Source organism: Manihot esculenta, chromosome 18 (assembly GCF_001659605.2).
Source record: "Manihot esculenta cultivar AM560-2 chromosome 18, M.esculenta_v8, whole genome shotgun sequence".
In the NCBI taxonomy this organism is placed as follows: Eukaryota; Viridiplantae; Streptophyta; class Magnoliopsida; order Malpighiales; family Euphorbiaceae; genus Manihot; species Manihot esculenta.
Genome location: NC_035178.2, coordinates 9907546 through 9932784, shown reverse-complemented (window position 1 = coordinate 9932784; position 25239 = coordinate 9907546). Strand labels below are relative to the sequence as shown.

General features: G+C 32.9%; 2 protein-coding genes across 5 annotated transcripts; one reads left to right on the top strand and one right to left on the bottom strand.

Annotated features, from left to right (window-relative positions):
• The first annotated feature begins 1717 nt into the window (after nucleotides 1-1717).
• LOC110606871 lies at nucleotides 1718-6105 on the top strand. Its single transcript, XM_021745853.2, has 5 exons — nucleotides 1718-2556; nucleotides 2805-3266; nucleotides 3606-3983; nucleotides 4069-4136; nucleotides 5707-6105. Exons 1-5 carry the CDS (start codon nucleotides 1948-1950, stop codon nucleotides 5918-5920), a joined length of 1731 nt encoding a protein of 576 aa, XP_021601545.1. The 5' UTR covers nucleotides 1718-1947; the 3' UTR covers nucleotides 5921-6105.
• Nucleotides 6106-7324: 1219 nt separating this feature from the next.
• Nucleotides 7325-24484, bottom strand: LOC110605839 (DEAD-box ATP-dependent RNA helicase FANCM). 4 transcript variants are annotated; one of them, XM_021744496.2, is made up of 23 exons: nucleotides 24307-24484; nucleotides 23894-24230; nucleotides 23164-23307; nucleotides 22008-22090; nucleotides 21790-21904; nucleotides 20978-21069; nucleotides 20839-20893; nucleotides 20637-20758; nucleotides 20439-20552; nucleotides 17401-17594; nucleotides 16697-16827; nucleotides 14600-14660; nucleotides 14408-14478; nucleotides 14182-14231; nucleotides 13957-14122; nucleotides 13685-13812; nucleotides 13265-13600; nucleotides 13120-13186; nucleotides 11406-12044; nucleotides 10830-11309; nucleotides 10598-10649; nucleotides 9154-9303; nucleotides 7325-8264 (listed from the first exon to the last, which is right to left on the bottom strand). In XM_021744496.2, exons 1-23 carry the CDS (start codon nucleotides 24349-24351, stop codon nucleotides 7676-7678), a joined length of 4221 nt encoding a protein of 1406 aa, XP_021600188.1. In that variant the 5' UTR covers nucleotides 24352-24484; the 3' UTR covers nucleotides 7325-7675. The 4 variants fall into 4 exon arrangements, with proteins under 4 accessions (XP_021600188.1, XP_043809411.1, XP_021600189.1 ...); XM_043953476.1 differs by lacking the exon at nucleotides 24307-24484 and having other exon boundaries at nucleotides 7326-8264; nucleotides 23946-24069; XM_021744497.2 differs by lacking the exons at nucleotides 23894-24230; nucleotides 24307-24484 and having other exon boundaries at nucleotides 7326-8264; nucleotides 23156-23282.
• Nucleotides 24485-25239: the final 755 nt, after the last annotated feature.

Here is a 25239-nt window from a genome sequence, read left to right as displayed (position 1 = left end):
GATAAGCTAAACATCCTTTGACAGACAGGAAAAACAAAACCACAAAAAACAAAAAGCAAAAAACAAAAAACAAAAAACTCGCTAAAGAGCCCATTGGCTGTAACCGTTATATTTCAATAAAAGAAAATATATAATCCATACCATATTTTATGAATTTTGTAGATCAATGCATTTGCAAATAATTTTTATGTGCATGTTTCTTTTATTTTTATTTTTATTTTTATTTTTATTTTTTAAAAAAGTATTCTATATGATTTGAAAAAATAAAAGTATTCTATTATTAACAAGTCAGTCTCTATATTTTTAGAAACCCCTTAAAACGTCCTTATCTTTTTTCTTTATCAACAAAATAGTCATTCCGTCTATTTTTATCGTTAAAAATATAATAAAAGATTAAATTACCCCCCATTATTTTCCTCCTCCTTCCTTTTCTTCTTCATCAATTCTTCCTCCTTCTTTTGCTTCTTCTTCTGCTTCTGCTTCTGCTTTTCTTTCTTCTTCTTCTTCTTCTTCTTCTTCTTACGCATAAATCACCGTTCTGCGCCGGCACATCCTATCATTATCACGCGGGACCATACATACATATGTACCGTGTCGTTTCCTATTATTAGATGGCCATTTAATTTCCTTCAGCGTCATACGGACACGATTTTAAATGTTTGGGTCTGTTGTCCTAGGATCCATCAAGTCGATTAGGTTGGACCTCTTTCACATGGGTTCCATCCGAGTAAAATTTAGGCTGCATACCGGAAGATAGACCTGAGTTTTGATGGGATTATGACCTGATCTTCTAATGCGAGTTCAATCATAGTCTAAATATTTAGAACTCTAGAGTCATAAATGACGATATAAATGCAAGTTTTGAATAGTTTATTAATCCTCTTTTAAAAATTCTTGCATTGAACTAAGGTCTAAAGAAATACAAATAGAATTGATTAATTCAGTATCTCTTATTAGAGACAAAATTATTTGATTGAATCTAATTTGAATAACAGTAATGTAGTGTGAATGCCAAGTTTGAGTGGTCGTGATAAGTGCAATCTTGATACCTTTCTTTTGAGCCATGTAGGCAAAGACTAACAGTGCCTTAATTAGAGATTCTAATGGCAATTTTTGGGCTGGTGTAATGGTTTTTTTTTTTTTTTTAACTTTGCCAATAATCCTAACATGGCAGAGATCCTATCTTATAGAGAAAGTTTTGCATTGGCTGAGAAAATAGAAATGAACTTGTATGCATATGGAAATAAATTTTAAAATTTATTTAATATATTCGATAAAAATTAAGTTATTACCGATTAGGGATACTGATATTTAAATTAAATTTTTAAGGTTAAATAGTAATTTATAGTAAAATATAAAAATTAAACTCTAAATTTTATTTTTTTATTATAAAAGATGAAATTAAATTTTTAAAAACAAATTAAAATTAATTTACATACTCCCTTAATTTCCTTTAAAAAAAAATTAATTTGAAATTAATTTTTTCAGTTTGACCGCGTGCTGCCAATTTGTTCCACTGGTTTTGCAACGCTTGGCGCTTGAATTCTGCCTGATGACGTGTCAACCAAAGTCCACCACACGTCAGACAAGAAAGTATCTGCCAATCTAATGGCCACAATCATTTAAAGCTCTACATTAAAGCGTTAATTCCTATGGACAAAAGACGAAAGTCTATGATAAATACAATAAACGTATCACACCAGATCCTCTCTCCCTCTCCCTCTCCCTCTCCCTCTCCCTGTCCATATTCAATTTTACTTTGTATTGACAGGGCGGTTGAAAAATCTTTGTCACAGCTAGTTCCCCGAGAAATGCCTGTCTTTGTCTGCCACCGAAATCGCTTGTTCCTAAAAACCCTACCATTAATAACCTTCTCTAAACCCTAATATTCACATCCTCTCTGCAAGGAGAAAGGCCGACTGAGCTGCTGTGAAATGCTTTGTAGAGATGCAGAAGCTGCTGCTGCTGCAAAAGAGTCCTCCAAGCCCCCTCGTCTGCACTTCTGTTGCTACTAGTTTTCTTACTTCGTCCTGTAGAACCAAACCCATTAACAAAACCCCTTTTCATTCTCTTACTATAAAGCCATACACCTCTCTCTCAATGCCGACGGCCACAGTTGGTGGCGGCGGGTCTTCTCTTGCCGCGTGTGTGGCTAGAAAGGCCACAGTTAGACCCACACTCCCCTCGCGTTTTTCTTCAAACTGTTACAGTGCCTGCCGCTGTGCAACTGAAACCACAGCAACAAAAACTCCTTTCAGGGCTTGGGTTGTGGCCCGGCCTGCTTGGTACTGCACAGTGGCCAGGTCTGGGGCTGAGGGACCCGTCACAGCTGCGGCGGCGGCTGTTGAAGGATTGAAGAGTTGTGATGGAGACAGTGAGAAAGGAGAAAAAGAGGAAAAAAAGGTGAGAATGAATAGGAGGCAGAAGGGCTCAAGTGAGGTGGTGGGCAATGCTGATTTGTTGACAATTCCAGGGGTGGGGCCGAAGAATTTGAGAAAGCTGGTGGAGAAAGGGTTCTGTGGAATGGCTGAGCTCAAGAAGCTCTATAAGGATAAGGTATTAGTGGACATTTATGTTTAGTTGAAGCTAAAATTGAAACCCAAAGTTTAATTGTCCAATGTGCTGATTTTTATTCATTTTTTGCATTGTAATTTCCTCAGAACTTAAGACTTATGAGAATGCTATTTTATGTCTGGTGTTGGCACTATCCTATGAAATTAGAGTATAAACGAAGCTTCATAATATATTTGAGCATGTTTCGTTATTTTATACTTATGAGGATACTGGATTCTGGTTCATTGCAGTTTATTGGGAAGGGTAATGAGACAATGGTTGAGTATTTACAGAGTTCTGTTGGAATTATTCATAAAAGTCATGCTGAGAGCATAACAGCTTTCATCAAAGAGAGTGTGGATGAAGAGTTAAAGGATATAAACACAGATGTGAAAGCTGCATTGAAGAAGCGAATCACATTTTGCGTTGAGGGTAATATTAGTGTTGGGAAGACAACGTTTCTTCAGAGAATAGTTAGTGATACAATTGAGCTTCGTGATCTTGTTGAAGTGGTACCAGAACCCATTGATAAGTGGCAGGATATTGGTCCTGACCACTTCAATATACTTGATGCATTCTATGCCGAACCACATAGGTATGCCTATACCTTCCAGAATTATGTGTTTGTCACAAGGGTGATGCAGGAGAGAGAGTCTTCTGGTGGAGTGAAGCCACTCAGGCTGATGGAGAGGAGTGTTTTCAGTGACAGAATGGTGAGTCTGTAATTTTGTAATTCTCTTTATGAATACAAAATAAACAAAATTAATGATCATTTTGTAGTTCTTTGCAACATGATCATACTTCATAGGTTTGTTCATTTCATTTTGATATCAAGTCCTAAGACATCTGCAAACTTTTCGTTCTGTATGAAAATCATGAAATTCTTTTATATGAATTTGGATTTTAACATATTTTGAAATCTATTGGTAATAGAATATGGGTTTGAAACCTTGCGGTTCTTTCTCATTTGGTTGATCCCATCCGAGAGGAACAAAAACCTGATTAAGAGTTTCAATGCTGATACTTTTTAATCAAATTGTTACTTGATAAAGGTCTTTGTACGAGCTGTGCATGAAGCAAAGTGGATGAATGAGATGGAGATCAGCATTTATGACTCATGGTTTGATCCAGTTGTCTCAGTTTTACCTGGTCTCATTCCTGATGGTTTTATCTATCTTAGAGCAAGCCCTGATACTTGCCACAAGAGATTGAAGCTGCGAAGGAGAGCAGAAGAGGGTGGTGTCACCCTAGATTATCTCCGTGACTTGCATGAGAAGCATGAGAACTGGCTTTTCCCTTTCGAAAGTGGTAATCATGGAGTATTATCTGTCAGTAAGCCACTGCTACACCTGGATAACTCTTTGCATCCAGAAATTAGAGATCGTGTGTTTTATTTGGAAGGCGACCATATGCATTCGAGTATTCAGAAGGTATTGTATCACGAATGTGTATCTTTTCCGTACAATTGGCATAACTGTGAAATATGTTGGCTTATTTTTCTTTGGTCATGATCAGGTGCCTGCTTTGGTTCTTGACTGCGAAGCGAACATTGACTTTAGCAGAGATATTGAAGCAAAGGAGCAGTAAGATACTTTTAAAAATCTTCTCTTATAACACAGAAATAGGAACCTCAGAGGTTCCCTTGACTTGCTTTTATCGTTAGATTATGCATGTGATTTGGTTCAAGTTGTGCTCAGATTATTTGGGACTTCTTATTCTGTGTGTGTTCGGGGTAGTGCTCAAAGTATTATGGTCTACCATGTCTGCAAAAAAATTTCTTATACCAGATTAACCAATGATGTTGCACTTAGCATGCTCAATCAAGCCGTCTAAATTTAAATATTCAACACACTACTTGGGACATCAATGTCAAAGATGGTGGATATAATATGCATAATTCATTCCATCCGAGGCGTTATTTTATTACACCATTTGTAGAGATAACAATAGATCTATTCATGCATTATTATGCTTGTGTTTTATGAGATGATGCAACAGTTTGTGTAATCATGGTGTTCTTTGTGCTTCCAGTTTCTTTTTTTCTACTCCTTAACTGTGGTCATTTATGCTGCACTTTTTCTTAAAAATCAGAAGTGCCAATTTGAAGTAGTTGTTAGAATGTGAATGAGAAAGTTGGTCTCATGAATACATTTAGAGGTGTCATTAATTGGGTTCAACTGAAAAATACCTAAATTGAACTTACTAGATTTGATGGAATTTGATGTTTTCAGTGCAGTGCTGTTTATATATTAGTAAAACTATATAAAGTGAACTGCACCGAATGTATTATCATCCTAAAAACAAAACCCTTTTTTTTGCATTTAGAAGGAAAAGGAGAAGTAAAACCCTAGCCTCTTTGCTTCTTATCTCACACCCTTGCCTCTTTATGCAATTGTGCCTCTTCGCTAGCCTCTCCCTCACCTTCTTCTTCCTTGTCTTGCCTTATTCCACCCTCCTCCAGTGCCTCTTCTTTATCAATTGTAGGGCTGCAAATTGACTGGTCCTTGGATATTTGTCTACAACGTCTTACCCCTCTTCATCTTCATCCTTATCATCTTTGTTCTACATATAATTGATTCATGTTTTGGCTTAATTTACAGTTACTTTTTAGAGAAAGAAACTTGATGCTTATACTTGAAATTTTTTATTCAGCTTGAAATTTTTAATGGAAAATTGTCAGTTATTGATTGAAATTTAAATGTTAAATTGAAAATTGTAGAGTTTTATCTACTTGCAAGTTAGAAAAGGGTCCTCAAGTGTACATTCACTACCCACAAGTTGGTTCATCATCTGGCTATTTTTTTCCCATTTTTTCTTTTAAATGAGTTGGATGTTTTAAATCTTCAGATGCTTTTCATTCTTAGTAGTCTTTGCTTCCGGAGGACTTCATAGTACCCTACAGAAATGGATTAAAAGATTTGATAAAAGGGAATGACAGAACTGAATATTTTGGTTTGGTTTCTTCACTAAAATGGTTTTATTCAGTGGTTGTATTCTATTGGCTGTGTGGACACCTAGAGGTCTGTGCATGCATGAGCTATCAATTTGTTTGTATTGGTTTTATTATGCAGCTAGTGCTGAAAGCTATTTTTATGCAATGACTCTTGAAGATTTTCATTATTGAACTAATTTGTTTAATAATCTCATTTGAAGCTATGCACGCCAAGTTTCGGAGTTCTTTAAATATGTGAAGCACAGGAAAGAAGTTTTGCCGTCAAAACCTGGTGAAGGTGATTGTATTAGCAATCGACAGGTCTTGCTGCCACATGAAGGTGGGTTGTTTTTACCGAGCGAAGAGCACTTCCCTGCATCAGCTCTCAAATCTTTAGATTTCAGACGAACAATGTCATTCATGTCTAGTCAGTGATTGTATTTTTGGCCCCCTTTTCCAACACCAGTTCTGTAAATTGTTACCTTAGTCTGACACATCTGCAGTTCTGACATGTTTAGTTAACAGTCTCTTTGCATGTAAAGATGTTAACCCCTAGGCTTTACAGATGTAGAGATGTTGTCTCTTTGAATTCTGTGATAATCTAATGTTTGATTGTTGAAGCTTTTCTTTCTTTTTTTTTTTTCTTTTTTTTTTTTTTCCCTTCTGTTGAAATGGTTATCAATGGGGAGATACAGTAATGAAATTGGAATGCAACTTTGATCTTTCACATTTGTTATTTTTTGATAGGATCATTCTGTAATATTGGTAGATGCATAAGCTATGGTGTGCCAATGTAATCTCACATAGCTCGACTTTGCGTACAACTAGGGGCTTCCTGCATGTACAGTATGTGACGGATAATTGGCATTTTGACAGCGTTCTTTTCAGTTATAAATTCTCAATTTTTAATGTGCTTTTAATTTTAATGAAGTTCTAAACCTTTCAAAAACTTTTTGGCAAATAAATTGTAAAATCAGGACGTAAATAGATAGAACATTGTTATCTTAATTGAATGCTGTATTATGGCAAAAGTATTTTTTTAAAAAATTTTTTATATTTAAAAGATAAAAGAATAAAAAATTGAAGTGTTGAACTTGGCATCTCTAGATTACCTCAGGATGTAGTCTTCTTGAGGCTCTTATTTTTTTTGACAGCTCCCACCAGAAATGAGAGGCTCTTTAATAAAAAATTGTTAAAATTGAAGGAATAATGAAGGCTTTTTTTCTTTTTTTTTTAGTAGAGATAATGATTTGACTCAATAAATTTTGACGAAATAGTCTTTGATTAAAAACGAGACGTAATTAGATGTGATTAAAAAAATTGAGACTTGAGAAGATAACAAGTTTCATGACTTGGTAGCGTTACATTCTAGCAGTTTTAGCCGGTCTGATTCGCGGAAGAAGATTTGCATTATTTAAAAAAAATTCGTAAAAAAATATCGTATTAGTTAGAAAGAATAAATTATTTAAAAAAATTTCTTTTTCTTTAGATTTTTTTTCAACTTTAACAATTTTATCAACACTGTCATACATGTTTATTAATTTTTTTATTATATTGCTTTTTAATTACAATAAAAAATGAAAGGTAAATTATTTTCTCGAAAATATATATTTTCCAAGAAACATTTTATCTACAAGAAAATAGTATAAACTTTTATTTGAGGGAACTTTTTCTTAAAAAGATTTTGTTCTTGAAGCTATTTAAAAAAAATTAAAGAAAATAAAGCATTCACATAAATCCCGTGTCCCTCTAATATCATATCATTATAGTAGGTAACTTGCACTATGAACTTGAATAGCATGAGAAATGGTTAGAAAATAATAAAAAGTTTGCATACAAAAGATTATTTGAATTATTTATTTATTCATTTTTGCTGTGGACAAATTCCCGAAAGGAAAATTTTACCTTACAAGTTCGATTCTGCATCAATTTTCTTTTATGAACATGGAATTTCTGGTATAATGTTTCTATACAATGGATGGCTACCTATCCTTCTATACATGGGGCTGTACATAATTTCTTTTTTGCACTGACATAATCTATTATATAAATTACGTTGCATTGCATTCTACCTATTCTATGACCAAAAAAAAAAAAAAAAGAACTGGCAGAGTTTGATTGGCCGTTTTGCTTGAACGGATTCTTCAGCAACATGCTTGAGGGAGGAAATTATAAAGATTTACCTCTAAATTACCATATCCCAAGATCAAATGATGGAGAACTCTGAAGTTCAAAATTTTGTGCATTGGAATTTGGAATTGTATCCTGCTTCTGTAATGATAATTCTGATCTATGTTTGAGAAGCATGGTAGCTTGTGCCTCCACAGCATCAAGATCAAGATTTGCAAAGAATAGATCATCATGAAGTACTTCACTGTCATCAAAATTTTCTGCAGGACCCTGCTGGAATGGTTCATTTCTGTCAGAATCTGATTGCTGAGAGAATTTTTGCTCTAAGTTGATCACTGGGATAGATCCAGGATGACAAAAACTTAATTTCCTTTTCTTGGATTCCAGCTCCCTCTCATTTTCCCTCATAGAATGAGTGGTTATACAAGGGATTGCTGCTGACATCCTGTCGCTATAGGGAAAGGAATCTGCATCTCTCCTAGCAGGATTATTTGCAGAATCAGGTACAGGGGTCTGGAAAGAACATGATGCCTTGACTGAGGAGCTTTTGCTTTCGTTCATTCTGCTCATGGAAGTCCCACCATCAGGTGTAATAGTGATATAAGAATTTGATTCCCTCTCCATTGGTGATTGGGTGAGCAAAGAACGCCTATTTCATGAAATCAGTTAATTTGAACATTGAACACTCCTCAACTTGACACCAGCAGAAAGCCAAAAATGAAATTTAAAGAAAATATAATTATCAACAAGAGATTACTTCAGCAGGGAAAAAACTATTACTCCTGCTTGGACCAAACTGGATAATATTCATGATTCACTTGCAAGGAAGTGAAAATGCTTACATACAGGAACCGAGTGTTGTTTGTGAAACAGCAAAGAATTTGGTTTAACAGCAAAAGAACTCCAAATCTTTTAAAAATAATTGAACATGCCTATATCCCAAAGGATATAGACAGTTTAATGATTATCTCGTTTCTCTTTCTCAAGTTGTTCCAAGTGAAATATTGGGTATTTAACTGAAACAAGAATCTTATCTCATAGCTTACTTGCAGTAGTTCATTCTCGTTGGACCATAATTCAATTTTGAAAGAAATGGAGGGCAAGGTATTCTTAAAATGATGATAGCAATTACTCTCAAGAACATAGATGTATATTTTTATTGACATCATGAAATATTTTGAATGAAATCTGGAACTGACTCACGACACCATCAAATTAGTCAATGCCAGAAATTATAATGAACAGCACACATTCCCGAGCATAATACATTGTATCCTATGATGCAAGAAAGCCTGGTGTTGCTAGTTTCCTCGTAAGGGGAAGCCAAAGTTTGAGATTATGCACCTTTACACATTAGGATTGGCATCTTTACTCACACTGATCACATATTAATCATAGCAATTAATAACAATGTATGATAATTTGCAATTGAGAAATTACTTCCCCTTAACGGCTTTAGAAAGGAAGCCCTGGCTTCTATCAAGCAGGATTCCCAGCACAGACTAGGACCAAAGCATGTGACAGAGAGAGAAAGATACCTGTAAACTGCCATCATGTCGACTCTACTAGTTTCAGCTTGAGTACTTGCTGCTGTGGGACTTGTCCTGTCATCTATGAAACTATCATCATAAGAACTATTGCCTGGGTCATCTTCCTCATCATCAGACATTTCAGCTTCAGAAGACACCCTGAGCAACCAAATATGTGGATATGTTAGTAATAGCATGAATGAAACTCAGAAAATATTACTGTCGCTTTTCAGGGAATAATTTGTTTAATGCATCTACATAAAAATATAATAAAACTGAACTCTAAAACAAATTCTCCTAAGAGTGACAAGTGGCTTTCTATTAGATTTTTTTTTCTATGTCTATATTGCCTCCATCTTATTTTGATTATTAATTAATAGATAACTCTATATTTTTTTGAAAGCAAGTGACTTTTCAATTTAATAATAATAATAATTATGTAGATATTAAATAAAATTTATTAATCTATTATCTCTAATTAATATATGACCTTTTAATTTCTTAATATTTAACATAAAAAATTTAAATACAATTAATAATATGTGAGAGAAAATTACCAAAAATAGAAAATTATTTTAATGCATGATAGAAAATTACCAAAAAAAATCTTAAATTATTAATAGAAAAAAGAATTAAAAATATGTAATAATTGATTGATTAATCATAATTTTAATGCATGTTATATTTATCTTTTAGCTATATTACCTTTAACTTTCGATATTTTTTTGTCTGAGACAATACCCTTAGCTACTAGTAGCTAATATTTACATAAATAAATTTTATTGATCTTATTAAATGTATATTCATATTTTTATATTAATTACTCATTGATATGATTATAAAATATCCATGTAAATCTAAACCTATATAAACATTATAATATTGAATTTCTAAATAAAGCTGTCACATAAAACTCTAAATAAAGCTGTCACATAAAACTGAGTTATAATAGGAATATAAATAGGTAAATGACAAGTAAATGAAAAGTAATTAATAAATTATAATAATGAATATAAAAAATTACAATAACAAGTATATAACCATGAATGAATATAAAGTAAAATTAATATCAAAAAATAATTATGCTCTATATTAATAAAAAAAGTCTATAAATATAAAATTTATTACAAATCTCCGTTATTAAAATTTAGAAGTTAAAATAAAAATATATTTGAAGATAATGAACAAAACTTTCACAAATATTTACAAGCAATGTCCTTAGAAGTTTAATTTTTTTTTTTTTAATATTTTATCTAAATTTATATATTATACGTTTTATTTTATTAATAATTTTAAAAATAAAAATATCTCGCAACACGCAAGCAAGGGTCTAGTTTATTTATTTTATTGGGTGTCCATATCATATTATTCATTATTCATTGAGATGTATAACAGGAAAAGGAAATAAAAATAAAGTTTGGCACCATGAAACTATCACCCAAAAATGACTTACTCTGCTTCCTCCTCAATGAAGGTCCTGACTTTGCCACCTAGCTTCCTTTTACCTGAACACAAGAGGTACTTTATTACTAATTGTTATTTTGAAGTTTGTTTCCAATATATATTGCATGCCATACACCATTGCAAGTGACTCCAATTCAAGCAGAAGAATCAAATGAAATTAGTCAGCAGTGAAAAAGTTTTCTGGTGCAACAATTGACCAGCTATACAACAATTTAAGTTACCTTTATGGTCCTTTATTTGGTTAGGACTGAGATAAGAAAAGGATCTGTCAAGGTTTGTTATAGGGGCTAAAGATTTTTCTTTGTTGCCTTCTGGATTCCTATTTCTGTCTACATCTCCAATTTTCCGCAATCTCTTAAACTTACGTACTGGTTCAACATTTTCTGACTTATCTGCAGAACTCGGAATCCAATCTTTGCTAATGCTATTTTTGGTGAGATTTACAACGGGAGTATTCGTTTCTTCAGCAAGTGGAGAAATCGAGGTACATCCATCTCTTCTGGCTATATTCTCCTTCAGTATAGGAGTTTGAAATTCATGATTAAAAGAAGATATGGAACCATCTCTTTTACAGGAACTACTGCTGATTGCGATATCATTTTTGCTTGGGCTTTGAGACTTTGACAGTGGTTCAGCACACAATTTCATGGGTGACACATCTGAAACCGAAAACTCATTCCTTCCTTTGCCATTCAACAGTCCTGCAAATTCCTAAGCATAAATTAATCCTATGAAATAGTATTAAAAAAAAAAAAAAATCAACCAATAAACTTTAACATAATTATTTTGAAACTGACCAATATCATTGATTGGAGATTCCGGAACAAAACCACTCTGGATCATATTCGATAACCTGGGACTCAGTTCATTATTATCATTTTCAACAGCTTGCAAAGATGGCAGCTTAATTTGCAAGCAACCAAGTGATTCAGCAACACAATCTCCATTTAAAATTATTTTCTTCAACACTGGAGTCTCAGGAATCTTTTCAACCTGATCCAGTGTTTTTTCTGGCTGGAGATCAGATTTAGTTATTACCAACGCCACATTTGTTTCACACTGAGCCCAAGATGGTATTATGCTTGGACTAGACTTGCCTTGCATAGCCTGCTCCTTGTAATTTTTTCCTGGATTCTTCAAATGGCAAGCAATTGGCTTCAAGCAATTAAGCAGCACAGTAGTGCTAGTACTTTTACAATTAGTTTGTGGTGCCTCTTTTAATGGAAATACTGGGACAGACGAAATTATGACCTTTCCAAGAGTATCTACAGACACAAATTCTGAACCAAAAAGATAGGAATGGGCTGCTGGACTTTGGCCTTGGAGATCCAGCATATTATGCTCCTTGGTTCTCAAGGACCTTGGGGACGAAACATCAGAATCCACTACTTTTTTCTGTGACTTGGTAGTTGGAGATTCATCCCAAGTCGGTGGATCTGCAATAGCAGTTTAAGTACTTCAATATGTAAGACAACACATTTGTGCAGCATGGCATCTGAAATTTACATATCTAAATACTATCAATGTTAAATTTGGATCAGACGTAACTCACACGAAAGGTAGCTCAAGGGAAGAGAGTGCCTAAAACTCTTATAAGGGGCAAAATTGGGTCAGACCTAACTCACCCTAAAAGCAAAAGCAAGCTAGCTTAAGGAGAGAAGGCCTTAGGAGTGTCTAAGGCCTTATAAGGGCCGCATTATCCCTGTCCTAAACCGATGTGGGATTCAACAACCGATAAAATATTTCTCACTTTTTCCAAAGAAACCTTGATAAATGAACTTTTAAAAATATTGGTAAATTTCCATGCATAGTACATACAAATACTAGATATGAAACAGGAAACGGAGAATCTGAACTCAGAATAAGATGTACAAGACAGATTGCAAAGGGATAATAGATGGAAGCTGCAGAAAAGAAACATCATATGTTATATCCCATTAAGCTGAGAAAGTAGTTTAGAAAACTGGAAATGAGAGTCTTCCTCTAGCCTAAATGCATCACCAGTTTTTTTTTTTTTTTTTTTCAGAAGTTTTTAAGCACTTTGAAAAATAATGTTTACGATTCTGATTTTAGAAAGAAACAATCAGTGAAGTCAAAACATTTTGATATTTGTACATTTTCATGCTTATCTTGTTCTTCCTGCTGTCTTCAAATGGATAACATAAGAATTAAAAATTAAGCAGCCTATGCTCAAAGCTTAGTAGTGTGATTAGTGTGAAACTTGAACTAGGGTCAGATGAGTAAATTAGTTCCGATGTACCTAGATTTTTAGAATTACCTGATAAATTCCTAGCTTCCATTTTCTCTTTATTACTTGATGTACAAAGCCACAAAGAACTTTACATATCAATTCTTTGTGACAATTTTTTTCAGCACTAAAGAACTAAATATTACAGTATCTTTATCATTGTCCTTCGTATGATATATTAAAAGCCATGGGAGAGTTTTTGAAAGTTCTTTTTGACAAACATTTTCAGCTGTAATGAACTAAAGATTGTATTATGGTATTACCCTTATCATTATCCTCTTCTTCAACAGTCCCAATTCCCATGCACTTACCTGCTGAAGCAATTTCACCCTGCATCAAGTAGGCAACTTATAAGCAAATATGACGCATGATAGTTGATAAATTCCTAGCATAAATTTGAAAGCAAACCTCCGTAAATAAAGCTCTGCTTTCCCTTGAAAATGATAGATTTTGCAAGTATTGCATTGTATCAATCAGCATGTCTGTTCTATAAGAATGCATTACTTTATGCACTCTTGAGGGAAATGCCTGGAAATGAGGAAAGGCAATAAGAGATGGTCTCCAAGATTGTTCACTGGTGGGTTCAAAGTACTTGGCAATTAAAGCAGCTTCCGCAACATTTAATTTGGCTCTGAAAACAGGTGTCTGGATCGCACTATCATCTTTCACTTTCTTTCCCCGGGGAATGTATTGTTCAATTGACAGCTTAACAAATTGGACTTCTGGTTTAAAAAAGTGGGGAATCTGGAATAAACAAAACAACGGTATAGATTAAGAAGATATCGGCACTAAAAATGAGAGAACCAGATCACTTCTTATAGATCTCACCATCCTTGGGCTAGAATGGAAATCAAAGCTATTTATCCCCCCATTACGCATATGTTTCCTAATGGTCCTGCCGTTCGCTTGTTTTCGCATATAACCCTTCAATTCAGACCCTTCACAAGCTAAAACTAGTAAAACCTTGTCAAGGTACAACATGGCTAAGAAGTAAACACTAAAATTACAAAGTTAAACCACCTAAGAGTCATCAGGGAATCAAATTGGATGATCTATCAACCTACTTAATAATCTGCATCAACCAAATAACAAAAGGATATTAACTCGTCCATCATGCTTCCTTCCAGTTCTTCCCATTCGCTGGATCATTCTTAATGGTGACACATTAGCATCAAAACATATTACAAGATCCACTTCCATGATATCCAGGCCTTCTTCACCAATTGATGTGGCAACAATAACATTGTATTTGCCAGCTCGAAATTTCTGTTGGAAAACAAAGTGAATGCTAGGAGCCAGAAAATAATGAAAAATAACACAATTACCTCCAAGACAGCCTGTTGAACTTTTTGCGACTGGCCTTTCAACGCTTTTCCTGTAAGAAATTTAAAACCCATTACTAGATAACTCATTATAAATGCAAAACGGATTCTAGAAAAAATAGCACAACAATGCACTTCAAAATTCAAAAAGAGGGAGGATGATAATAAAAAGCAGCTGTTCCTTTTTTGGAAGAATAAAGCAAATAAGATAAAGAATAGAACCACAAACCTGAGCTTTGACCAATAAACTCTGTTGCCTTAACTAGATCCCCAATGTTAGCCAGTGCATTCATTATATCCCTGAAATGACAGAATAAAGTACACCAAAGAAACCTTTTCTTATTTAAGGGCACCACATGATGAGAAAGGAAGCACAGGGTAACAGTTACAATAAAATGAACCTCAGAAAAATTGTTTCTACCTTACACTTCCTCTAAAATTGGAGAAAATTATTACCCTTGAGTTCTGTGGATCCTTTGTTTCTGCAACCACATATTTAGCGATTACATTCCCCAACAGATGATAAAACTTCCAGATCTGATAAAAACATGATCTATTTATCCATTGGTTTCCTAAACGGAGCCTGGATGCTTCATTTTTTTATCCAAATAAACCAACCATAAACTATTCTAATTGGTAATATTAATCTAGGTAGTTCAAAGCCTAGATCTAAGTGGACTTAAATGGTGTGAAACTTCAAACCGACAATTCTTCAGAAAGTATATCTTCTACGACAAGCAGTATTTCAAACATCAAACATTTATAATGCTATGGTTTTCGTTGTTTATAAAAATCCAGTTGGTCCAGCAATCATTTAATCACTATTAATAATCCTTGGTAGCACAAATCCATAAACAGGCACAAAAACGTGAAAGCAGAGGAGTGTGCTTAGATGTTGCAACTACAATTGTAATTGGATTATTTTAATCCAACGACAAAGAAATTGACAAATAATCTCATTGCAGCGAACAAGAATTCTAACTCATTCTTAACTTGCTAAAAGAACAAATAAAAACTGCCTTTTTTATTTATGATATCTACTCCTTGAATGCATGGTGATAAAGCATAAAATTTACAGTATACGAGAAATAACATGTTGCAGCCAAAAAAATAAACTCAAGAAATGGCAAGATTAAATATCAATTAGGTTTATAACTATTGTCCAGATAATCTGGGGCTCATGTTCAGTTGAGCCAATTGGCAGCTGATTCAGTATTCAAGCTTTTTAGTTATTCTAAAAGTCAAGAGTGTCCCTCCATGTCCATAGCAACTGTTTCTTTTCAAAGAATGATGATGATGAATTAATGATCTAAATTGGTCCTGTTTGTCTTATCAGTTGTCTTCCTATTCAAAGTGTTATTTTTAACTTCTGATTCCAAAAGTTTATTTCTAATTAGGATTTAGAGTACTAGAGGTCACACATATCAGTGTAACATTTTCAATTCAGTTGATTATAACTTAGTAAAAGAGTTACTTAGAAGCTTAAAAAGATTGCTTGATAGTGTGATTGCAATCCAGTCACTGGTGATTGTCCCATTACTTCTTATGTCCAGGACTTCAGATCTGAATATTCACAAGTATTTGTAGAATTCAACCATAAATAACCCACAGTTTGGCTAACATGTAAGAATATTTACAAGTATTTGTCCCTTTTTTCTTGATGTCAATCCCTTTAACCACAGTTTCAACCCTTAACCCTCATTTCTATATGTTAAATTTGAGCCAGACCTAACTCACCCAAAAGCTAACTCAAAGGGGAAGAGTGCTTATGGCCATATAAGGGGCACATTACCCCTTTCCATAACCGATGTGGAATATACGGGCACATTACCCCTTTCCACAACCGATGTGGAATATATGGGCACATTACCCCTTTCCACAACCGATGTGGACTATATGGACACATTACCCATTTCCACAACCGATCTGGAATATATGGGCACATTACCTCTTTTCACAACCGATGTGCAATATATGGACACATTACCCTTTCCACAACCGATGTGGGATTCAACACACCCCTCACGCCCAAAATTTTACTGATGCATGATATATTTATAGGAGGCCCAATATCGGATAGGAGACTCTGATACCATGTTAAATTTGAGTCAGGCCTAACTCACCCTAAAAGCTAGCTCAAGGGGGAGGAGTGCCTATGGCCCATATAAGAGGCACATTATCTCTCTCCACAACCGATGTGGAATATATGGGCACATTACCCTTTTCCACAACCGATATGGGATTCAACACTATTCTTCATCAAATGGGAAATACTCTAAAACAAAATTTCGAACTCAACAAAGGCTAAAAGCCTAAAACCCCCATTTATAGGTAATAATAACAACAACAACAATAATAATAAAACTCCAAAGTTCAAGTCTTCCTTGTAATATATGAATGTGACCATCTATATATATATATATATATATATATATATATATATAACTGTTACTCATGACCAAGACCACCATTTTGATGTTAGAAAAGAAAGAAAGAAAGAAGACGACATGCCACTCACTGAAATGGTCCACCAACACTTCCAACAGTTTTGACAATTTGGGACTAGGAGCTCCATGAGATAAGCTTTGCTGCATCGAAAGTTTTACTTTTCTAATGTCTTCATTTTTACTCATCAGTCTTGCAAATGACCTGCAGCAATCAAGTTTTAACAACTTAAGATCATGTTGGTAGTCAGTAACTAATAGGAGCAAAAATTGACTTTCAATACCAAATACATGACATTGAATATGATCCTACACGACAGTTTAACTCAAGCAGCATAAAGTCAAATTCAGAAGATGAAATCAGATGCCATTTTCAATTTGTTATCATCAAATTACCCTTTCTTTGCAATCTATACTTAGTCAATGGAGGGTCTCAACATTTTTACAGAAAAACATTAAGTTATACTATTTTAATTCAAAATACCTTTTGCTGGCAGGTTAAATTTTACTTATCTGAGCTCATGTAAGAAAATAAAGAATCTGCTCTCAACACCAGACTTTGGCGTCTCACTTGGTAGCAAATGAAAATTTTATCTAGCATTTCAGTGGAAAGGCTATCATTACATAAGTTGGCAGGATCCTATATGGAACAATTTCAATCCAATGCCATGTCATATCCAAAAACTTAATAAGCAAAAGCAATATACATCCGGAAAATATTCCTAATTTGCTCAATTGATCAAAGCAGAGATAAGGTGGAGAATGTACTGGAACATACCCTTGTTTCAACTTTTCTGCCAGCATTTCGTATGCTGGCCTTATTCCATGACTGGAAAGTAGCTTATGGATGTGATAAAGAGTGATAAGACCAGCAAAGTAAGCTTCAATTTCTCCATACTTGCTCTGGGGAAGTTCTGGTGGAGGTGCTTGGCGAAATTTTTCCCTTGAATTAAGTAAATCTGGAGGGCTGAACTGTCAAATGTCAAGAAAAGTGAGGAACTCAGACAGATCTGAAAGTCTATAGAGTAATACTTTGGCTCAAAGCAGATAGCATAGCCCAAAAAACTACTGCTAATGCTGAGACAGCTGGCAAATATAATTTTTTGTTATAATATTGCTCCTTTACAGAGTAGAAATACAAATAACAACAAAGAGACATGTTGAATTTGCTCAAAGTCATTAATCATAAGTTGTGATTCGTAAGAAACTAACATTATGACAAATAAGTGACTAAAGCTATCATAAACTATGGACTATATGTACTGCATATAAACATATTTGTATCAATAACTCTTCCACTGTGTATTCAAAGTAGATACCTATGAGACAACGTAAATTAGAGGCTTTCAATTTGGACATAAGGAGTACATAAGGAACACGCTTTTAGCACCTGGACTTCAAATAGAACTTTACTTAATATAACACCAAATTATCTCATTAAAGCACTTATATCTTGGAAATATTGTGTATCATATATGCTCTCACCTATTTTGCGTAAAGTGTATTTCAACTCAATATTTATATATACAATTTCAAAATCAAATAATTTTCACACGTGTTGCCTCTTCTAATAGATCCAAACATGCCCTTAAGAGATGATCAAACATATGATCAACAATCAACTCCTAGCAAATGATGCCTAAAAACACTTTCTGGAGCTTTCATCATCTGAAACAATAGTAAGAATTTTATTAATATTAACTAAGATCAAATAGTTCAGAGAAGTACATGAGAAAATAGCAGGTTTCAATAAAAGCTAAGTAAGAATCTTCATGTACAGCAAGTCACATAGAACCAGGAAAAACAGAGGAACAAGAGACACAGTTATAGCAAAAAATAAGAAAAATGCCCTCAACTCTATTGATTTTCAATATAAAACAATCAAGTCCCTGAAGTTTTGTTTTATTAATAAAATAATCTCTTCATTTTAAATTTTATATTTAAATATTTAATATATTCTATATTTAAATAACGACATACATAGACACACACAAACATATACTATGATTAAAGTAAATTCTTTAGCAGGATATCCCTTATGTGTGTTGTCCTAAATTAATAAGAATAAAAATGTTACAATATTTCTATCATACTGTAAAGTATTTTGCCTTTGCATTTATAATTTATAGACTCCTTTAATATGTGAATATGAGAAGACACATTTGATATGAGAAGATGCATTTAAAAGTAGAAGGGTTAAAATCACACACACAAATACGCACATACATACACACACATATATACTAGTTATCTATAATCTATTAGTATTATATATTTAAATAATATGTTAACCAAATTAATAAATTATATAATATAAAGAAGGATTATAATGTACAAAAGAAGAGATAATTTCACTGATGGATTTTTTATTTATATTATCTTATAAAACTACAATTTGTCACTATATAGCCTAAAATTATATTTTTAATAATAATCAAAATTAGTGTGATAGGCACATAAAAAAAAATAAATAAAGGGACCACATACTTTCTTATCAAATGATATAACATGATACATAATACTAAAACTTCCAGTAGTTCAAAAAATTGTATGGATTTCTTTCTAAAATTTTCTCTTTTTTTTTTTTTTTTAAAAAAAGCAGTATTATATTGTTATAAAAAAACTTTCATTTTCCAAAAATAAAGTGTAACTTGCAATAATAAGTCAATAAAATCTACAATTATATTTTCAAAGCGGCAATAACAATGGGTAAATGTGACATTACATGAAACTTAAAAAAAAAAAATTTATCTTATAATTGCAAGTTTTATATTCATAACCTCATATATTTACGAAATCATAAAAATAATGAATTAAAAGATCAATTAACAATATAAATTTGTAACATTTCTCTAACTTCATTTTTAATAAACATGATATTGATTTCATTTTATCATAATATGTGTATTATCTTCTGATATAATATATAATTTTTAAATATAAAACATACCAACTATTTAAATATAAAATTTAACTTATTTTATTACTAAAACAAAACCTCATGAACTTAATTGTTCCAAAATGAAAATAGAGTTAAAGGTACTTTAGTCATTTTTGCTATAAATAAATTAGATAGAGGATCAATCTACTAACGGAGTAAAAGAGATTAATATGTTTGATTTTGAAAATATAAAAACTAAATTGTTGGTTTCCAAACCTCAAGAACTATATTGTAATATACCCTAAATTATCCCTAGGACTATTTATAGAGTTTACAACCTAATCAATCACAGTAGTATTATACACCCTAATAGAAATTTAATTTGGAATCTAGAATTAAACTATACTTCCAAAACAAACTTAAAATATAATAATAGTACTAATTGAAAACATAAAATTCCTAAACAGTAAAATTTTAAACTTCCTAGTTCTAAAATAAATAAAGTTAATTTTACTCCTCTTCCAATAATCTACATCAGCAAGTCTATGTATTGCACAGAAACTTCTTTACTACATTATATTAAGCAATTGTAAGAAGATGTGATAATATTATAGTGAAGAATTTTAGAGTATTCTTGTATTTCATTTTTCATCTTTAGGAGTGATTTACATAACTATTTATACACAAAAAATTATAACTAAACAGGAAGCAAATAATCAAATAATAATTACAGAGATAATTAATGATCCTAATCAAATCAAATCATATCCTTATAATCAACAAATAAGTCAACATATAGAAACATAGAACTAATTCATTCATACAACCATTGTATGGCATGAAAATCTATAGAATAAAGAAGCACGATAGACATCAATCCTCTAGAGCTAATTTCATGAGGAAATTGAAGGATTTTATAATTTAGAGAATCATACAGTCTTGTAGTCTCGATTTTGGAGAAGTCCAACTGCAGAAAGCCTAGCCACATAGGGACGTATGACTTCCAGTAGCTGTTTATTTATATCAACAGTGTCTTTTCCCAGTGCAACCTAGCAATATGGGAAGCACCACATTAACTTTGTCAATGCACTTATTTCAACTACAATTTTAATGACATATGAACCAGAATATACCTCAAGTAATTCAATTTTTCTGTTATGAACATATGGGCTCACGTCAGGATCATCTTCATTACGATATTCAAGTGTTGATATATGTAAGTTACTAATAATATTCTGGATGGCCTGCTGCTTTGCTGAAGAAATTGAATCAACATAAGGATTTAAAATATAGAAAAGCCTTTTCCAGAACCAAAATAGATTGCATGTAACTTACACCCTGGTGTTGCAGTCAAAGCTAATATTCTTAGCTGCACTGGTACTGACATCAACTACAGATTAACAGAATCAATAGTATTTCAAACCAGTGGATATTTCTGCTAATTGGACTAAGAAAGGGAACCAGAGCAACAAACCTCACGAACTGCCACACAGTAAGAGTAATTTCCTAATGCACGATGAGCTTCATCAATAACCAAACACACTAGGTTTTTCACCAAACATGTGCCTGCAATAATTTACTCAATAAGAAAATATCAGCAGTGGAACCATGGTTTTAAAGTGCGGTCGCGGTAGCGAGTAATGGAAATAGGCTTATAACGGCTATGACATAACAGTTACGGCCTGGCTAAACTAATAACTCAAAGTATAATTTCAACTCAAAATTAACACTTTAATCCATAAAAATTTAGTGGAAAAAACAGCTACTAAAGACTAAAATATAGAAAATTTAGTAACTTTTTAGAGGAAATAAGCTTGGAAATCCCTTAGTTTATGATGGATCTAAACTTTATATGAGAAATATGCAAAGAAGAATGAAATTTAAAAGAGAAAGAGAAGGAAAAACTTAAAAAATATTGTTGTTAATGCTGCTGAAAAGTGTGAAAACTGATACAAATGAGAATAGGAGAAGAAGATAAAAGATATAAAAGAATATCAATTATTGGTAACGGCCGTTACTGTTACTTCACGGTCGGAGGGGTTTGTTGTACAATGGGATAACTAGTAACGACCCCTCAAAACCCGTTCCATAACAGTCGTTATGTAACGTAATTGCTGTTTTTTAAAACCATGGGAAGAACACAACTGAAGAATATTATACAGATGAATGAAAGCCACAGAATTTAGTTTCCACGCACAACAATCATTTCATGTTCACAAACTTTCTGGCACAAATAATATGGGATCACCCTTCATAGGGATATTAATGTATAATTTAGATCATTACCAGCTTGAATATCCTTCTCCAGAACTTGTGGAGTGACAAAGAACACTCGTTTAGTTTTCCAAAAGCATGTCCTTTTTGTAGGACTTAGCTGACCTGTCATATCAATTGTCCATTCCTGCAATCAGTTTATAAATAACTGTGATAAAGGAAAGCTCCCAATCAGAATTAATAGAAGAGGAGATCATCATTCCATTTACAAGTAAAACAAAGCATCTTACTTGTGGTATTCCCACAATATTATGGCATGCTTCTATTTGCTGCATTACAAGTGGTCGAGATGGTGCAGCAAATACTATTTTCCCTGCAAGAGACAGACCAAACATACCAATCAAACTTGAGAAACCACAAAGGCACAGGGCAAAGGAGAAGAACAAATCAGGTTGATGCAAAACTGATTTTTTTTATCCCTCTCAAGACAAATAAAAACAAACAAAGAAACATTGTATTATGGAATGATTAAATATAAACTGACTTTCAATGAACTACCGATGCTTTATTCAGGATATGGACATGGACATCAAGACATCTGACATGGAAAAGTTCTCCAAGCCCAATTTTTGGGTTCAATCTTGGTCATTTTGTAAATAGAAAAGCAATTAACTATTGAAAATAAATTGCGCATTCAGATGAAAGTATCTGGTTCAAAACTCAAGCATACATACCAACCTAAACAAGTCATACATCCAAATTAAACCTGAGAATTCCAAACATATCAGTTTTGCATGTAAATTATATATATTATTTCTTCTATATACTTTGGTTTAAATACAAGATTTGGAGAAGGATCTTGTTCTTGAATACCTTTGAAACCTTCATTAATATTTCACCAGGAGATAAGATTAAACATATTGTATGGTCCACAAATATCCTAGAGCATGCCACTTGTTCCTCCTACAGCTAAATAGAAGAGCACCTATAAGGTAAAAATTTAAGGACTTCTCACCAAAAAAATAGGATACTCGGAAATGTGAAGTTAGGAATAGCATTTTATTTGTTAATTTTGGAATATTAAGTAGTGCATACTATTGGATCTTAATTAAAAGGTAGAAGCTTGTTTAGCTATATATATTCTGTTTAGGAGATAATTTTCACTCCACCGCCCTCTACTTGATTCTAAAGGAAATACATTGTTAGGGATGGTTAAAACTAGAGTTGCTTTTACAATTTGCATTCTTTTCCTCTCCTCATTGTCCTGGAGAACCAAAAATAAGCCTCAAGCTTTTGTAATGAAAGCATGATTTACCCACAAGATGTGTATATAAATCTTCTTAGAGAAACAGAAGATATATGTAAAGTGAAAGTTGCATGAAGCATAACAGAATAATACTTGGGGAGAAAATTAGTATAATTCTATCTGTAGTGTTACCATCCTACCATCTGGAAACCATCTGAAATAGTTATACATAACAACTGCAGCTATAAGTGTCTTTCCAAGTCCTGTAGGCAATGCCACCAATGTATTTGAAAATAATGCTGTCTTGGTTATAGCCAACTGATATTCACGAAGGGGCACATTAACTGCAAAATAGGATTACAAAGAGGAGGGGAGATGTATAAGTTTATCGTCAAGGCACTTATTTTCCACGCAAAATAAAAGTTACTCTCAGTTCACAAGATCAAACTCAAAGCACATTCAAAAAAGTATAATAATAATAACAGAAAGAGAGGAAAAGGTAAAAGCTCCTGGCACAAACTAAAGAAGTGTAATAATTCACAAGATAATTTAAGTATGCAAACAAACATAACCTATTAGGACTTTAACATTTGTTCCCTATTCTTTTCAACAATGTAAGAACTAATTCGATACTCACTATAATTGTCACAGTTTACAGGAAAGGAGAACAACTGTTTGGCAAAAACCACAAAAAAGAAAGAACAAAGAATAAAATTTGAAAATATTTTTCAAACCCAATTTACAGTGCAATCCTGTCCGAAACCCACCTCTGAAGAATCAAACCCGGAAGTAGATAATAATAATTGTACTAAAAAAAAAAAAAAAGATACTTTCTTCAAAAATTCCACTTAGATACTAGCCCAAAACCTAGTCCCAACTAAAAATTTCACAAAGAACTGGGCAATTCTAGAAAGAAACCATGAATATGACCTGGATATATCCATGTTTTAGCCGCTTCAGCATCAATCGCAACGTAGCTTACCCTCTCAACTTCGCCCTCAACAGCAACCTGCTGAACTAGATCATCAACCACCGGATTCTCAGCAGGATTCTCAAGACCCACCCCCTTCCCGATAAAACTATCGAGGGTAGATTGCTTATAAGCCCAGGGCTTTTTCAATACATTATTAGAAGAAGATACATAATTACAATTATTCTGAAGAGGACCAAAACGTGAAGAAGATGGGTTATTGGGGAGTGAAGTTAAGGTGTTGGCGCTTTCACACGCGACATCGATTTCTTTCACAGCTGCCTCCCAATCGAACTCCTACCCACAAAAAGAGAGTTCAATTAGTGCAGAAGAGCGGAGGATAAATACACAAAAGATGAGGAATTGGTCTTACGTCGTCGTCGTCGTCAGCGATGTGGAGAGGACTTGTGGAGGTCATTTGAGGAAATGGGAGACGGGTTTTGAACTGAAATCTGCGGTTTGCAGAGAAACCCTGAGCTCAGAGAAGAGAGGTGTCGGAGCGAAGGTGAGATTGGCGGCAAAAACTTGAATACCCAAATGGGAAGGACGATGGTAAAAGCCAAGCATATGCCATTTGGGCTTGAAGCCCACAGCATTCGGAAAACCACCGAAAATGGGTCCAAGATATATGCTGCTCAATGCTCTTTTAACCCAGGTTGTATCTTCTAGCACAGAGAGAACAGTATCTAATTTAAATTGAAATAATTAATTTAATCGAATTAATTTAAATTTTTAATTTAATTTTATAATTTTTTTAATTTTATTTAATTTTAAATATAAAAAAATTATTTTAATTTTGATTAAAATTTTTTTAATAAAAATAAATCTAATCGATTTGATAGCATGCTATGTTATTTTGATAATAGGGAGAGATTAAATTTTAAATAAAATTGAAATATTTTAATAAAATTTTAGAATATTAACAATGAGATATAAAAAAATAAATTACCAATAAAAAGCTCAATAAATCGACTCGAATCAGATTTATTTAAGTCAAATCGATTTTTATTCTAAGTCTAGTTTAATTTTTATAAAATCTAAAATTTTAATTTAATTTAGAATTGAACTGATCGAATATTTATTCAAATTAATAAAGTGATTAAATAATAAATTTTTTAAAAATTTTATAGATATTATAATTTATTTTTTAAAATCAAACAATAGAAACTAAACAGTAAATTTTATATTTGTTAGTAAATTTTCCTTTAACAAATACAAAGCGTCTAAATCAATTGAATTTTCTTTTGCTTATTCCATTGTTTAAAAAAATTAATTCTTTTTTTTTTTCAATTGTGTTATCAATTCA